A 17,498-nucleotide genomic window follows, 5' to 3' on the forward strand; every position below is an offset into this window, starting at 1 on the left:
TATAAATGTTATGTGATTTATGATAAATTATTTACATTAGGTATTTTAAAATATTTAATTTAAGATGGCGTATGATAGATATTATCTCTGTTAGATTGCGTCTTACTCAATGAGCCTCGACTCCAGGTGATGTTTTTATAATAATAATAATAATAAAATACTCAGATAACTTTGCCAGTTGTCAAATTTATGACTTGTTTGTAATACCGAGGTAAGAACAACAGTGATGTCACTTCCAGCAATTAATATTTGGTCGTCTGCATACATTAACTTATTTATTTTAATTGCATTAATTTTTACGTATTATATGATCTTTAAATAATTAAGTTGCTTGCTATGCTTTTGTGTCCATTTTGACTTGATGGTCCAGAAAGAAGTGCCTTCCTCTTCTCCCTCCTTTTTCTGTGTTATGAAAAATAATCCCAATTTTATTTCTATTCAGGATAAAAAAAAATTCTCCCCTAATAAAATATAAATCAGGATTTTACTATGTTAGGTGGCTTTTTTACCAATTTGGGTGCAAATATCGTCTTTTATGACATGGTTCCCACGAAATGAAAATATCATTAGTCCGTCTTTTGTCAGTAAAAGTTTATACTCTCTCTCTGTCGTAGTTAAGGCCTTTTGAAAAAAAAAAAAAAAAAAAGAATGAAGTTTCTATATGGAAAATTAACAAATTATTATTATTTCTTTACTTTTTATTTGTTATTTTATTTTATTTTTATTTTTTGTTGACTGCGTGTGATACTTTTTTGGCTGTAATGCTAAAAATTGGAAGCGTTATTTTATCAGTTTTTAGGCTTCAAATTGCCTTGAACAGAAGAGAAAAGACTAGCTAAAAGAAAGAACTTTCAATCTCAAGGTGAAAATCAATGAAAGAAGTGAGTTGTGATGAAATCAATGCTTATTAACATTAGTTCGCTCGGTAAATGTCAGTCGAAGCAAAAAGGGCAGATCGACCTACTGCAGTATCTTCTCGATCACTGATTGAATGTGATAATCGGAAAAAAAGGGCCCCACCGAAACAATCCTTGCAAGGAGATTTGCTGCTGTTAATGAAAAAAAATTATCGAAAATAGTGTGGAGTTAAAAATAAAAAAAACTCATTTTTGCAACAGACCATCGATAGCTATGATTTAGCAGCACACAGATTATGAAAAATATATTATAAAATCCATGATATTAAACATTACATTAAGTATTATATACATTCCACTTGGACTGCTGTGTGCAGATTTGGTCTCCTGAGTTCGGAAGGCAAAAGAGGAGTAACAAAAATGTAGATTGGCGGACAGATTTAGAGAGAGAGAGAACAAGAGGGCATCCGTGGAGTTAACTTTGTGTTTGATTAAAAAAAGGGACGAAAACTTGATTTTTCTCTCACAAATGAGTTTAAGAGAAGGCAAGGGGGGGGGGGAATAGGCAATATAGTTTTTTACCCCGTATAGAAGCAAATCGGCCAGATGGCGTAGCATGTAGATAATAATGGTGACATAGTGTGCAGGATAGTGTAGACGGTGTGTTGTGCGGTGCCTTTCTCAGTGAGTCCTATAATAATAATAATAATAACTTTTCATTCATTGTGCTAGTGTCCTACCATGTTAATTTTTAGAAGCTTGACGTGGCAAGAACAGGGTTCCTAGTTTGTCTGATAGCAAACAACTCACGCAGAAACGGGGAGGAAAAGGCCGTGAAATAAATATATTTTTCACGAGGTTCCTTTCCGATGATCCAATCGTAAGTCGAAAATCACCATATAACACATCTATGCAAATGAAAATTATATTATTATTATTATTATTATTATTATTATTATTATTATTATTATTATTATTTGACACCTCCAGGGAGTCCAAAGACTCATCGAGGGAGAGTGTGCCAGTAGCATCGGACGATTGGTCCCCTTCTAAAATATATTATTTTCACTTTCTTTCTTAAATCGGTCTTCTCTTTTTCTTTTCTACACCACTAGAAGAATGACTTCTTGCTGGCCATTTTCACAAAGAAATAATGCCACTAAAAAAATAAAAGACGAAAAGTTGCTATCATACAATAGCCAGTGCGGCTGTCATTAGACTTTACAACTCAACTTCGGAAGTCGAAAATAATATGATGTCACTTTAGCGACGTTGTGTTGTATTTGACCATGGGAATTGGATCGCTCCATAAATCCTGGCATATACTTCCATTGAAACCAAAATTATGTAGGGGGGAATCAGTTTCGGGACCTATTAGAAACCAATAATTAAGGGAAATTATACATTTGATTGGTATATTAAAACTATATTTAAACCAACTAATAAAAATCAAACGCCTGCTGCATGTGTTGGTAGTTTAGTATTGGAATTCAAATAACCGTCTGTATCAGGGGTTGACAAGCAAACGTTTCTGAGAAGTGCCAGATAGTAGGTATTTTTAAGTTATTAGTAAGTAAATCGAGGATATCATGTACTTTTAGAAAACAGATTTTACGCAGTTATTTTTTATTAACAAAATACAGTATATAATTGTGTAGAAACATTTGGAAATTATTGAGAAGTATGGAATTCTTTTTTAAGAGATATAATTACGCTTAACTGGATTCAAAATTAGTGTTCCCTATCATCAAAAATTGATTGCAAATGCTCAACACACAAGGGTGATCTGGCAAGAGATTATACGCATTTCATCTTAGAAAATGTCTTTTCCGAGCTACCGAATATAAATATACACAAATATGTACCAATATTTACCGACAAGAAACGCGTGGCACTCAAAACACTATCAAGTTAGCACCGAGTTAAGTGGCATTAGTAGCGATGTTCGGCGACTCAGGTGCAACATACGGTCGCTGTCAACATACGCAAACGAATGGTGGCTGCGTCAGATTAACGCTATTCCGTGGATGCTGAAACAGTAATTTCATGATCCTGTGACGAAATTTATTTCAAAACCATTCTTTATTTTTATTTTATTTATTTATTTAAAAGGCCTGTGTAGCTCAGTGGAAGTGGCGCTTGCGTCCTCTGCACTTGGCCGCTTGAAGTTAGACCTAGGTTCTAGTCTAGTCGCTGACTGGAGGAACTTTTTCTAAGCCTTCTTCGACCGGTTCCCGAGTTAGTCGATCTCTGGCACAGGCAAGCGGGTTTTTCCACCCGGAAACTCGGGTTTTTCGTTCCATAAACTTAAGAAAATCGACCGTAGTATCCACATTATTTCAGACAGTGACATATCTTGTTAGGATTAGGTACCAAGAGATGGCAGCACTTGTTTGCCAGCCTCTTCATCGGTGGATGCTATAATTAGTGATAGACAAGGGCAAGCTATCTCTGATTGGCTACCGGTGGAGATTGAACTGCCCACTCAGTCTCCAAAAGCTAGATAGGGTATAAAGGCCTCGCCAACTCCCTATCAGGGAATAAAAGGCGTTAGTTGATTTTTTTTATTTGATTTATTTAAAAACCATTCTTAGCTCTCGAGCCATACAAGAATAGGCGGTAGGCCGGATCAGGCTCCCGGCTGTCGACCCCTACCCTATACTGAAAAACACCTCCTTCCCCAAAATGAATACAATATTGCACAGAGACGTAAGCAACATTCTTTCCCCTCAGACGCCATAACGCATGCCAAAAAAAAAAAAAATACAGTATAAGTTTTATATTAGCAATAAAAACGGCATGAACGTATTAATATGATGGCCATCGTAAATGCGAGTGGTTGTAAATCGCATACCTCGTAAGTTGAGCATTGACTGTACAGAGAAGTCGATAATATGTAGAATATGAAAATTGATGTTTATTATAGCTTAAAATAATTTTTAGAAAAGCTTATATAACTGCATTGTGAATATGGATGATAAAACGTTTTCCAGGCGTCCAGTATCCGATAAATAACACTCTCTTTCGATACCCCTGCATTCACAGTTGATGCACTGTAGGTTTCCAGTTTTAGCGATAAAAGTAGAAATAATGTTCGGTCTATATCCCGTAATTAGCGTTATCCAATTTTTAGTTGAGAACTGCGTACTCGGGATTTCACTTAATTTTCACTTAATTGAAAAACAAAAGCTCTAATTTTAATTGGTGTAGTAGTAATATTTGACATCAGAAATAAACAGCCAGCATGTGTGACACTGCAAGAACATATAAAATAAATGAAATTTGAGTCTTAACTCGTTGATAGAATTGAGCAGTCATCTTCAACTTTTCCAATACAATTTCGAAAGTTCTCCCTGAAAGTAACCATACACTGCAAAATCACAAGAAAAAAAAGAGATAAAATTACGCAATCACCTCACTCCAGTAGACGAAGCTGGAGTGCAGCCCTGACCACATATCCTATATAATGATAGCAGTCAACTTATGTTCTCGAGGAGACTGTATATTCCATATAAATTTTTTTCAGTAACTACAACATATATAGAAACGTTAATATGACTAAAACGAGAAAAAAAGATCAACTCAGAACAACTTCTAGTTATTTATTACCTACATGACCAGTTCGTCCAAATTAAATGGGACTTCTAAAAGGGTGAAAGAGATATAAGATATTAAATCGGAAAAGCAAAATATGTAGAACTTTTGTTTCTATTGATTATTATTTATGGTTCACGTAAATTATTATCATAAATAATAATTTATGATTATTATTTATGGAGTTTGAATAAAATTAAAATAAAAAAATTGGCTGCAAAATTGACGATTAATTATTTTCGTGCATGCAGCTTTTTTTTTTTCTTTTCAGGTTCCTTTATTTTTACGTTTGGTTTACCTCAGAAACGATATCTCAACAGTTAACCTGATATCCTCAGACACGAACGCTTTTTATTATCTGTTCACTGACCCAGAAGAAACCGAGATAGAGAATTATATGACTAGTGTGATTTATACTTCTATCTTATAAATCACTCAAGTAACTTTTTTTTCTTCTTTTTTTTTTTTCTTTCTGAATAGGCAAGAAAGAGAATTAGAAAAAGGCAATGCCTCATTATGAATAGAAATATTCATAAAACGAACATCGGGAATATTAGCTTATCATAATCTTGATTATTATATATGCTTTTATCATAATCCAAGTATGGTTATCATATCACCGAAAGCAAAACCGTTCTACAGTGGTTGTGCATATACTAGTTTTTGAATAGTTTGTAGTCGTAAATAATTCTTTGACTGGCAAAATACCATAAGAAGGCAATTTTGCTTGATTTGCAGTAACGCCTCTAGGAATTAAAGCCACCAGGCGATACTTGTGTATTATTTATATGAAAGGTTTAAAAGCAGCAAACGTAGATAAGCAATCACCATCATCTTACAGTGAGTCAGCTACTACGTTTATGATGGTGTTGGATTTGACCATTAGAACGAGTAGGGGTGGTTCTTCCTCTTCCGTCCTCCGAGGAGGAGCAATCTTTCACCAAATTCTAGTATCTATCTCCACTTTTAGGGAAGACTATAACGTCCTGTTGATCAAAAATGCACAATCAGACTCCTACTTTCTTCTTAGCAGTCGTTTTGGAGCTGGGTTGACATATAATCAACTAACAGTGCGGGGTTGGAAGTACATTTCCCGACAATAAAAGTACGTCACCCAAATAGTGACGTACTTTTATTGGCAAAACCAATCTTCTTCTTCTTACACAATCATTCTTCGCGTTCACATTTCTCAACTGACAAGTATACCAATAATTCCCGATTCGTTAGTCAACAAAGATTAAATATAGCTTTGGCCCAGAGTGCTGGAATAACTCACCTGCTCGCTGACCTTTTAACTCGAAGAACGTACTTACATTGTTAAAACAGGTACTTGGAAGCTTGTTATGGAAGGAACTGCCTTTTAACACCTGGGAATACCTTTGTAGTTAAATGGTATCATTTCTTCATATAAGAGACAGTTAAAAGTTCAAGCATCATGTGTACCCTTCGAGAGGTAACGACAAATTAATAACTGCAAAGAATTTTATCGACTGTGTTATGCCAGTATAGTTGCAAACTATTGCTTCTAGATCGGCATGAGCAATTAACTCGCTTCTCTGAAAATAACACTGATATTAAAAAAAAACCTTCAATAATATTAAAATGAATTTTGTAATAATGAAACGAGCCGACTTTTATACATGAGACGCGAACTGAATTAAGAATTTTGAAAAAAAAAAAAAAAGAAAAAAGAATGAATGCAAAAATCGAATGTGTCTAAAACTTAAAAATTTACAAAGAAATTTCTTCTTCTTTTTTTTTTTTTTAAATCCTAGTTCTCTTGCAACAAAGAATGCTTAGCTGAAATATTCAAGCTGGCTCTAAAGTCCTCTTCATCTTTAAAAAATGTCATTTTCGCAAACCAGAAAAATTCGAATAGTAAAATACAAATATTACAAAAAATTCTTCTATCCAGCATCTCCCAGGGGAAAAAAAATCAGGATACAGTATTGCATCAACATGTCCAAAATTCAATTCTGGATACACCCCTGCATTTAGATGTTTGCTCTCATAAAAGTTTTCGTTATCTTAATTTTTGGCAACCATTCATTAATAGCATTTTCAGAGAAAAAAATCACGGCATAATAGATTCAAATTTTTACTTAGTGGTTTCACATTTACCAAACATGCTTTGCTTTCACAAAAAAAAAAAAAAAAGCAGTGTATAAAATATAAAAGTTTAGGAATCTTTCTTCACCACTACTTCTGTTGTTGTTATGTGCCATGCAATCGTTTTTGACTGGATGTCACTACTACTTTAACTAACACCAAATACATTGTTCTAGAATCTAGATAGATAGATAAACGTGTTTGCTAGAGTTCTTTGCTGAAAGGCTGAAATTGACGAATATTTTTGATAGCATTGAAGTGATGGACAAATTTTTTTTTTCTGCAGCCGAAACACGTCCACTGCATACTAACAGGGATGTTCAACCTAAGTGTCACTATTATGAATCTAAATTCCTTGACATTTTGGAATGTCTGTCCGATGAATAAATGAATAACAAAATCGCAAAAAAAGTATCAGCAATGCAAAAGCATTAAAATTAAAGAACATACTGGAGAAAGTGTATGAATAAAAACTTAAATATGGAAAACAAAAATAACATTGTTATTTTGAACCTATTTAAAGAATAGGCCAACTAGTCCGAATAAATGGTTAAAAAACCTATTTTCTTGCAGCAGGACACTTTTATTTGATTTTTAGGCGCATTTTCGAACAACGTGGCATCGTTCCCCTGGGTAATCCTAAAATACCATTAGGGATCGCTATATCTGAACGCAGTAACCTCATAATATACAATTATTGAACAGAACACTCGAAAATTTGATCTATTTCTAATAGACCTCAATGAAGTAAGTCATAGCCTACATCATCAAGAGAACATCAATACAACCGTATGAAGGCTGATGATAGCAACTAACATAATCCTTTGGTGGTCGACTGCATTACATTCATTTTTATAGGCAGCAGCTGCGTTTGTTGGTATGCCAATGAAGACGACATTTAAGTTTGGCATGGCCTAACAGCGACCACAAAAAACTAATATCAATAAAAAAAACCTGCTAGTGCTTCAGAACAAACTGCTGCACCTGGCACACATCGGTGTAATTAATCGAGGAATGACTGCTCCTACGATCGCTGAAGAATTCAACATGAGACAGAAGCAGTTTATTTATATCCAAATCTTCCTTCAAGAGCGACATAAACGAATATCTGTTATTTTTTGCTTATTGTAAATTGAATTGAATTAAACTAACTAAAAATTAACCTTTACCAAAATAGGTTAACCGTAGGTGCTAAGATACGTGACTGCTATTTCCAGCTGATCAAATTTCTTTCTTTCTACCTTTATTCTTATTCCTTCCATGGTATTATAGGATATTACATTGTGTTTCAAACGTGGGAACGCCCTTTCTTTGAAAAGACTTGAGTTCGAATCTCGTCTAGGATGCGAAGAATCTAGACGAGATTCGAACCCAGGTCTTTTCAACGAAAGGGCGTTGTCGAAAGCCTTGTTACAGGGCAAGAATGGATCTTATTGGTATTTCATTCAGATTGGTAGTAAAAGAAGTAGTTAATTTCTTTTGAAGAGGTCAGCATGCAGGGATATCTCTTTAAGCTTACGTAGCAACCAACCTTTGTTATCCATGTTATTGGAGTGGTCGTCATCTGGATTTTGAATCTGAATTATTATTCCCCTCCCCCTCCAGGATATAAGTTGTATTGGTTATTGCCCTCGTGAAGGCTGTGTCTTAATATTTGTTACAGAAATAATAAGTTGTTAGTATTTCTAACATTCAGTTGTCTACCTTGTACATCTTTAGCTAACAAAGATCGACAAAGAAAGAAAGATTGATAAATTGATATATACAAAGCTGAGCGAGAGACCCAATATAATTCGTTGCCATCCACAATTGAAACCGTTCAAGTTTTTATTATTATTATTATTTTATTTCTTTTCAGCATGCTGAAAATAAGTTACATATAATAAAATTATTATGACGTGGCCCGCTTGTTGCTAATAATAGCTGAGAAAAAAGTAAACCGCTTTCTAACACACGCAAATCACTAAAGACTATTTGTAGTTAGCGAATTATCATTGGACAGTAATAATAGACTTAAAATTAACTTAAAATCGAATTTATTTAAAATGAATTAAAATTCACTTGCAATCATATGCTTATCCCTTACGCCACTAAGATTTTGTGAGGGTCACTGTTTTCTTTATATGGCAATATTAAAACCAGTGCAGTGTTTTATTTCTCTTGTCAACCTAGATAACTGCTTGCAGTGAACCATTCGCGCGTCATTTGCACTTTGCCAATATCGATTGCACAGTTCCGATGGAGCTCGTCGCCGTCACAAGAAAATAAAGAGGGTTTTGAAAATAGTTAAAGGCTTACAAGTGTGAAAAGCGACACATGCGTTATCTTCTAGTGACGTTACTTCTTTCGGTAACCGGAGTTCGAATTAATTAAAAACCAGAAATCTTATTAATAGGACACATTATGAAAAGAGTAATGCAACATACTTTTCTACTCGAATAAAATCCCTCCTGGTGAACAGAAAAAAAAATTCTAATATATATATATATATATATATATCACGAAGTCATTTTCTTTATGCACGGTGATAAATATGGGATTTATCCAGAACTTTTGATTTTTTTTCTTTTTTCAAAATCTTATAAATACACATTCAGTGTAGCTTAGTACAATTACATTATTTGCAAGACGAGCAAATTTATATCCTGAAATGTGGCTTAAATGCTATTGTGCTCATTCCGCTCTGTTCCACATGCAATCTAATATAACTGAACACGCCCCATCCGGAGAGTTTTGGTTGTTCCAATCTCTCACTGATGAACGATTAAGAGCGACATTAAGTGGGAAGCATTTGATTTAATAGGAAGATATTTGCTTTGGTCCACGATGGAGTAGTTTGAGAAGCAGTGTTATGAAATTAGAAGACCCAGAACGAAAGCTAATACGATCCATGGAAGGTTGGTACCGTCAGTGGACCGTACGTTGTGTGCGACGTTTCCACGAAAGGTTGGAAACTTACCCCCTTGGGTGGGGGAGAACGATAGATAAATAGGGATTCCTCCTTTGGACACAATTTTTTTTATTTTTTTTCCACGTCGCTTTAGGACACAATTTTTTTTATTTTTTTTTCCACGTCGCTTTAGGATCCCTCATAAGTAAAGTGGTACCAGACAAATAATCCTAATAATCCTTAATATATAATTAAATAATCCTTTCAAAATGCTTGGTGCGCTTCCATACCTAATATGCAATGCCCTCCGGCAAGCCAGCTTTCTGACAGATATTATTTGAATATCTCAGTAGTGCGAAATCTGTTATTTTTACCGTTCCCATTTGATTTCCTTCGCGACCATCTTTCTCGGAAAAACTTTACGAGATGGTTATGTGCTTTTTTGTTTGAGTCTCACAGTCTTTGGCCCTTGGTAATACTTTATAATTGCTACACAAACAAAAGCAATTGTCAGTTTACGCAGGCAGGGTTGTTTGTTTGCGGAAGTATGACAGCCCATCTATTCCCCCTCCCATTTCAGTTCACCCCCCTCAGAATACTAATGAATATTTAAGGACTGTTTTTCTGCAAGAATTTTAAACTTAAATATGAATTCCATAAATATCCTTAAGTTTACATGAATTAGCAATGATAATACAATATAGCACAATTAGAAAAGCAAAAATAATTGATTTTCTTTATTAAAAATATAAAAAAAAACGTATAGACATTATTTTGAGATAAATGAATCTCACTAAATTAATTATAGTTACAACAAAGAAAAAAATCAGTCATGTGCATCGGTTGTTGGCCCAACTTTAGCTTGGTGGCTCATCACCAATTTATTTATATATATCTGGCCCATTATCTAATTAACTATCTTAAATTAGCTTCCTGTTAATTTGCAGACCTTTCAGTTTCTTAACCCTTCCCCCTACCTATTATGATGTAGAGAGCAAAACATATCATAGCAGGTTGCGGCTCGAAGCACACTAATTTAATGTATTTTTTTAAAAATTCCTCTCGTAGATGTGCGCGAAGAACTGTTAATGTAACGTGTAAGTTTGACACCCATTTTATTTTTCTTTCATAGCGTCCCCCCCCCCACTATTCTAGAGTTTTTTTTCCCTTGAGTTTTAATGAATGCCCACCATATCGACCCAAATGAGAAACAGTAACAGGCGAGTGTCGAATCCAAGTTTATGGAATAAGCAAACGATGCGTGCTACATAGGAAGGAAGGAATGAAAAAAAAAAATAGAATTTATTTTTATATAAATATATTTAAAATAAAAACGCTGAGACAGTCTTACATAATACCGCTACAATTGTTACTTTCATTTACAGAAAATAAATATATAATGATAAAAAAATAATTACGTATAATTTACTCGAAAACATTTTTATGCTTTCGTTAATCGCTAACCATAATGGGGGATAGGTCACGAAATATAAATATTAATTGCACACCACTGGTTATCCAAAGAAGTTTCTCCATAGAAACCAAATGCACTAGCAGTCACAGCAATATTTGTGATTCGCAGAAGTTTTTATCATCAATGTATGAATGAATGATAATGCATGTACGAATACGTATATGAATAGCCTGTAACTTAAGAATGGGCCATATTAATAGCTGAAAAGAAATTTTAATCAATTACCAGAATAGCATTAGCAAAGTTTCAAATAAATTGTGATATTAATAATCCTAATATAAAGTAATGTTAGACAGTACTCGTATAATACTCATTCAAGTGATTAATTTATAATATATATATATATATATATATATATATATATATATAGAGAGAGAGAGAGAGAGAGAGAGAGAGACTTTTTATCACATATTGAACGAGATGGTTTTCCGTTTAATCAGTTTAGGGCAGCTTTTAGATAATTGCTTTCATAGTTAATTTTAGCCAAATATCATGAGAAAGCGCAGGGCGTAGGCGAATTTTGTGTCGTGAGCTACGTATCAATTGTCAGTTATCAAATCTTTATATTCGAGTCATCATTCAAACGTAGATCTCCGTTAACAAAGAAGTTGAGGAATTTGGACTGATTACATATCAGTATTTATCACCAAATTTATGGATTAAGAAATGTGATAATTACATAAACTTTTTTTTTAACTTCAGACCCAGAACGTATATAAATTGAAGAAAATTAGGCTTTATGACCATCTAGTTGTGAAAAGGTTCACAAATAAACAATGAAGTTACTAATTATCAAGAAGTGGAGAATGAAAAATTCCACTCTGCCATGAAAGTGTGTGAATAGCATTGACTGATGAGGAGCAATGCTATGCGCAAGCGCAAAACTGAAAAGACTGGGTTTCATAAAAATGAGTGGATGAACGGAAAAGAATCTCTACTGATAGAATATGCCAAGATTTCGCTGATAAGCATAGACTGTCTATCCCTATCCGAAAAGTGTGTGGAGTAGACATCCACCTCACACACACACTTCCGGAAACACTCCGCATGATTAATTTCTGTTAGATTTCTTGGCGTCGGTCGCTGTCAGGAGCATTTAGTTTCACACACATTCGAAAGGTACTCAGTCGGACTAAGATCCTGCGAAAGAGTGTGTGTGTGTGTGTGTGTGTGTGTGTGTGTGTGTGTGTGTGTGTGTGTGTGTAAGGGGAGGGGATCAGTCCTATATAACGCTGTATTCTGTTAGTACTGCCCATTTATGCAAGATAAATGATAATCAAGCATGGATATACTTAAAATGGATTCACATAAAGTATTAGCCTGAGTGGGTAGCTTCTCTGCGGTTAGCAAGCTGTGGATTCAAACCCCACTCTGGCATGGATTATTACGAAATGACATTTCCAGGGCAAGTTATCAGGATTATCTAAGTCTATCCATGGTATTAATTTGCTAGCGTGTATGGGTGGGATGCGATTATCATAAAATAACATAACTAATGAAAATATGATAATCACTTCTGCAAGCTTAAGGTTTCCTTTATGTCAAAAATATCAACGCGTGTAAAAAGCTTCACTGCTTAATTGAAGTTGTGAATAGTTAACAATAATACAGTCTTTGTTGTACAAGGAAATAAGCCATATGGCGCGTTTTCCATTTAGAAACGAAACTACCTATTTTTTTTTTAGCTATATTTTTCATCCGTTATAGCCACTACTATTTATTACTGGACTTGTACTCGTTACCTTAATTTTTTCCTTTTCGTGGCAATCATCCTTGTGTCATTTGAGCGATAAGAAATAAAACGCTAAGCAGTTTCATTTCGTTGCTTTCGCCATCACTTATAGACGACAACATCTATACAAAACTACTTTATAGTTCTTTATGCCTCGTCTTTAAGTGATGACTCGTTTGTCGGTGTTGGCATCATTCAAATCTGCAATATATAATGCACCAAAATAAAGTTGTATGAGAAACTCCTGTTCTATATATCTTATGTATTTGCTGTATATGCTCATGATTTTTTTTTATTTTAAAATAGATTTATTTAATAAGTGCAAGTGTAACTGAAATAAGGAATAAATAACTGCGTTATTGTTAGAAACTATCGACAACTCGTAGTCGTCGGCGACTTACCGTGTCTTCTCCGGCAGCCTGGAAGACGTGACATAGACATATATCAGTGACGTTATCTCGTGTGACGTACGTAAACCACTTCCGGTCAAGAGCCGGCTGGGCAAATTTTGATATGGTAAGAAGTTTATGATCAAACACTTGACGACCATTCTTCACATTTACAGCTTGCAGACAATCGTCGGTAACAGTTAAGAACACATTATGCGCCCGGGGGGTACCGAGACGTTTCACTTCTGCTACAATCCATGGCAGCATCGGTTGAGTATGCCATCGCTCCACTAAGGAACGTCCATAGTATTTCACTATAAATGTTCGTTGAAGCCTGCTTATTGTTTTCTGCGGAGAGAAAGATGGGTTGATGTCATGTCTCATTTTGTCGTCACCAGAGACTCTTACACTACCAGCCTCTCCGCTGACAGAGCGGTCGCTTTTAGGGTCAGGTGCGTGATGAATCATTTTCACACTAAATAATTTTTCTCTATCGTGAAGACCTAATACGTACAGACTGCAAGCCTATTCGTAACGAGAACAGCTCTCTTTCTGAGTAGTACTAATCATACAGCAAGATGTACTTCAATGTTCATGGCAGCTCACTTCTATTCAGACAGCACGACGCCTTGCTTCTGCGCTGCTGCTGCTTGTCAGCAAACGATAGCGTTATCCATTATTACAGAAGAAGGTATAGCGAACAACCTTGTAGTGATAACATCACCGCTGGAGGCAGCAGTCTCCGATATAAACTTCCATCTGTGCATCCAACAGAGAAACCGGAGTCACAAGCCAACGTACTCACAGAAACCGATCTCCAAAACGCCACACAGCTGATTGCGCGCAACAACAACGCCGCCAAGTGGCATAACCTCAACCATTTCAATGATACTTGTAGGTAGCGCTCGTGTGTTGTGTAAAAGACAGCTGTTTCCGACTCCGCAGTGAGCCCGTACTTGGATGCAGCCCAAGCTTCATAAGAAAAATAAGCAGAAAGGAATGTCGCGTAATTTAAAAAAAATTTTTTTTTTTTTAAATATTCACTTGGAGTCTTTGTTTAACTCTGTAATTGTGATTGTAGCATCAGTTTTTTTTTTTTTTTTTTTTTCAAAAACAACAAACTATATTGTATTCAGTTTACTTACTAATTCGACCCGTACTCCGTTTTTAAAATCTCATAAATATTTAAATGTTAGAAACAAAATAGCTGAAATTAATTAAATTTTTTTAAATGTATATTTGTACTTTTGTATTGGCAATTTTAGCATAAGCAAATAATGAATATAGTTGTGAAAACATTGCTACAAGAGTCATATTCGCGTAATTTATATTTCAGCTATGTAATTGGATCATCATTGTTAACACTGCGATCATGATATAATTGCCCTATCCGAAGAAGTTTTTGCCTTTTTTCCTCCATCAGACGATACCTGTTTTTATGAACATAATCACGAACGTTAGGAAGTGCTGGTATGACACATGCGGCGACTGCTGAGCGGACAATATTCATATCCGTGGCTTCGTACCAATCATTATATTCAGCATCATAACATTCTACGTGATAGATGGTAGTTGTTCCATTGAATCCTCCAATTACGAAGATCATGTCGTCTATGATCTAGTGCAGATAAATAAATAAAAGTTATATAATATCGATTAGGGAGGACAGAGTTGAATGATATGAAAATACACAAAACATGCTGTGTGCATACATAAGTTAATTTCTAGGAACGGATACTGAATTTCACTACTTTAATCACTAATAATATTTTTATGTATATTTTAAAATAAATTGTGAAGGAGTTTTTCTAGAATCTCAAACGTAAAATCTAATTTATTATTATTTTTTATTTTATTTGACTTATTTGGATCTTATTTATCAAATAATAAAGGCTAATTTTATTATTATTATTATTATTTTGGTAATAATTTATTTATTGTCCTATTTTTAGTTGTGCAAGTTTTTTTTTTTTTTTTTTGCATGGTTAGCTTTACACTTGGCAATAGTTAAGGGAGAGAAAAAGCAAGTAATCATCAGAGTTTTGCACTTTTCACACCTACAATGTGATTATGGTGTACCACATTGAAATGAACACAAATATATATATAAAATTTGCTATTCAACTTGCGAAATAAATTCTTAACGTGAATGTTAAAATAATCATTATTAACATTCCACAATAAAGAGGGATCCATCCCTCTCTTTGACTGGATTTAAGCGATTTAAAGAGTTTTGACAAAACCTCTTTATATTTATTCGGTAGTTTTGAGCTTGTCTCTTATGTAGCTCGTAATATGGAGCTCCCTAGAGTAATGAACTGTTTTTGGCTATAATTACTCTAGGTCTTTTTGGGAAAAAAAATCACACACTAATACGAATAATAGTGCAATATCATCAGCCTAATTTTGCGGTATTAACTCATCTGGAAGCAGCAAAACTCTGGAGATTAATTTTTAATAGTTTCTCTGGCGGTTAAGATATATTTGAGATTTGTTAAAATATGAAGTTGAAATAAAAATACACATCGGAGTTGAAAATATACAAAAACCATGGAATAATGGAAATAATTAATATATTATTGCGAACGATTAAGATGAAGATTATAAAATGGGAATTAAAATAGCTAAAAATATAAAGCAAACTTAAAAGCAAAATTAAGATGTGAAAACGAAGTAAAGACGTTAAAAGACCTAAGAAATGAATTTTTTATCCGACTTTTTTATTTCTTCTGGAGGTCGCGTTATAAGAAGCCATTTCCACATGGCGACATAAGCACCCTTTTGTTTATTAATAAAAAATATTATAAGTTATATAAATTGTATAATTTATATTTGGAATGCATTCACATATCAAAATCCTGAGAAGTAATAATCATATACTGTAAATAATGTAATTCGTTTATATAAAATAAATACATTACTGATATTTTATAGTTTTGAAATTATTACATAACATAAGTGCATTGTAATTGGTGTTTATAAATGTTCATTGTTTCTTTTGAACATCAATAGTCGGCATTCTTCTACACATAGAAAAAAAAGGCAATATTTTAAATGAAAATATTTATAAAATATTAAAAAATATAATAAGATGTATTCGTAAAATATTATTACTGTCATTTTTATTGATATTAATAATATGAATAAAAAACAGTGCAGAGTGCAATGGATTTTTTATTTTCTTTAAATTTTTTATTATTATTTGGGATAAACAAGTTTAATACGAATTGCACACTTCAGTCCGTACCTTAGCTCGCGCTATGCAATCAATTTTCAAAGTAAAAAAAAACCATAGCATCTGTAATGTCTTTTAATTCATGTAAACAAATCATTTTTAATGTGCACACTTTATCCTTTACGTAATCTCTAGAGAAAAAAACTAAAAGAATGTATTGATGTGACTCAGAATTAATTCATTTTTCTCCAGTAACCTATTCGAAAATGAACTTTCAAAGTCTATCTCACAGTGATTATTATTATTAAACAACAGGATTGAGTAGTGGAGGTGGTGAGATGTGGTCGTAGTTGCAGAATTAAATAGTCCAATAGTAGGCCCTCCCGCGATGAGTCCTTGAACAACTTGGAAGTGTCCCGTAATAATAATAATCTAAAATACTCGTACCGTATGTAGCATTTTATATAACTGAGTCAGTCAATCTCGGACTGTGGTTACTTTTTGAACGCGTTGTGCATGTAGTTTATACAGATTGTAGAAGTGTAAAGTATGAATTTTGGCAATTCTTGTTATTAACGCCATTGCTTTTCACTAAGAAACATCTTTGTTTGTTTGGGTGGCATTTCTGCTTTCTTCCTCGAAGCTTCTGCAGAGCTTATCTGAGGAAGATAATAGCTGGCAGTGGTTTCATATCAGTACCCGTCGTGAGCCAGTTATATATATACATATATATACTTTTTTCTCGGTTAACGTGTATAGACGAATAAACGTGCCCATGCCTACGACTGATTGAGCACACGGTTTAACTTTTTTGAAAGGGGGTGTTGGATTTGGATATGGTATGTTTGTGTCCTGGTAATGATGTTTGAGAGGGATTCGTTATAAGTGTGTGTGTGTGTGTGTGTGTGTGTGTGTGTGTGTGTGTGTGTGTGTGTGTGTGTGTGTGTGTGTGTGTGTGTGTGTGTGTGTGTGTGTGTGTGTGTGTGTGTGTGTGTGTGTGTGTGTGTGTGTGTGTGTGTGTGTGTGTGTGTGTGTGTGTGTGTGTGTGTGTGTGTGTGTGTGTGTGTGTGTGTGTGTGTGTGTGTGTGTGTGTGTGTGTGTGTGTGTGTGTGTGTGTGTGTGTGTGTGTGTGTGTGTGTGTGTGTGTGTGTGTGTGTGTGTGTGTGTGTGTGTGTGTGTGTGTGTGTGTGTGTGTGTGTGTGTGTGTGTGTGTGTGTGTGTGTGTGTGTGTGTGTGTGTGTGTGTGTGTGTGTGTGTGTGTGTGTGTGTGTGTGTGTG

At 34.4% G+C, this 17,498-nt stretch overlaps 3 protein-coding genes across 13 annotated transcripts in view; 1 reads left to right on the top strand and 2 right to left on the bottom strand.

The window, feature by feature from the left end:
• Positions 1-14,358, bottom strand: part of LOC150100690 (TBC1 domain family member 1-like) — a 342,041-nt gene extending 327,683 nt beyond the window's left edge. Inside the window, exon 1 of the mRNA XM_090401806.1 lies at positions 13,058-14,358. Coding sequence (XP_090257932.1) covers positions 13,058-13,513 — 456 coding nt within the window. The 5' untranslated portion in view covers positions 13,514-14,358. The remainder of the gene's footprint in view (positions 1-13,057) is intronic.
• Positions 1-17,498, bottom strand: part of LOC150100691 (kelch-like protein 10) — a 36,864-nt gene that overhangs the window by 1,848 nt on the left and 17,518 nt on the right. For 2 of the 6 annotated variants that reach the window (XM_090401813.1, XM_090401808.1), the window contains one exon: positions 14,356-14,663. In XM_090401813.1, the coding sequence (XP_090257939.1) occupies positions 14,382-14,663 (282 nt within the window). In that variant the 3' untranslated portion in view covers positions 14,356-14,381. Of the gene's footprint in view, positions 1-554; positions 622-2,030; positions 2,229-10,860; positions 11,125-14,355; positions 14,664-17,498 lie in introns of those variants that run through there. The other 4 variants (XM_090401811.1, XM_090401810.1, XM_090401812.1 and 1 more) reach the window with 4 other exon arrangements.
• The window catches only part of LOC150100692 (AN1-type zinc finger protein 2A), a 316,183-nt gene that overhangs the window by 535 nt on the left and 298,150 nt on the right, over positions 1-17,498 (top strand). The window lies entirely within an intron of this gene.

This window comes from Typopeltis vanoorti, chromosome 12 (assembly GCF_054136105.1).
Source record: "Typopeltis vanoorti isolate ZY-2024b chromosome 12, IOZ_Tvanoo_1.0, whole genome shotgun sequence".
NCBI classification, from domain to species: domain Eukaryota; kingdom Metazoa; phylum Arthropoda; class Arachnida; order Uropygi; family Thelyphonidae; genus Typopeltis; species Typopeltis vanoorti.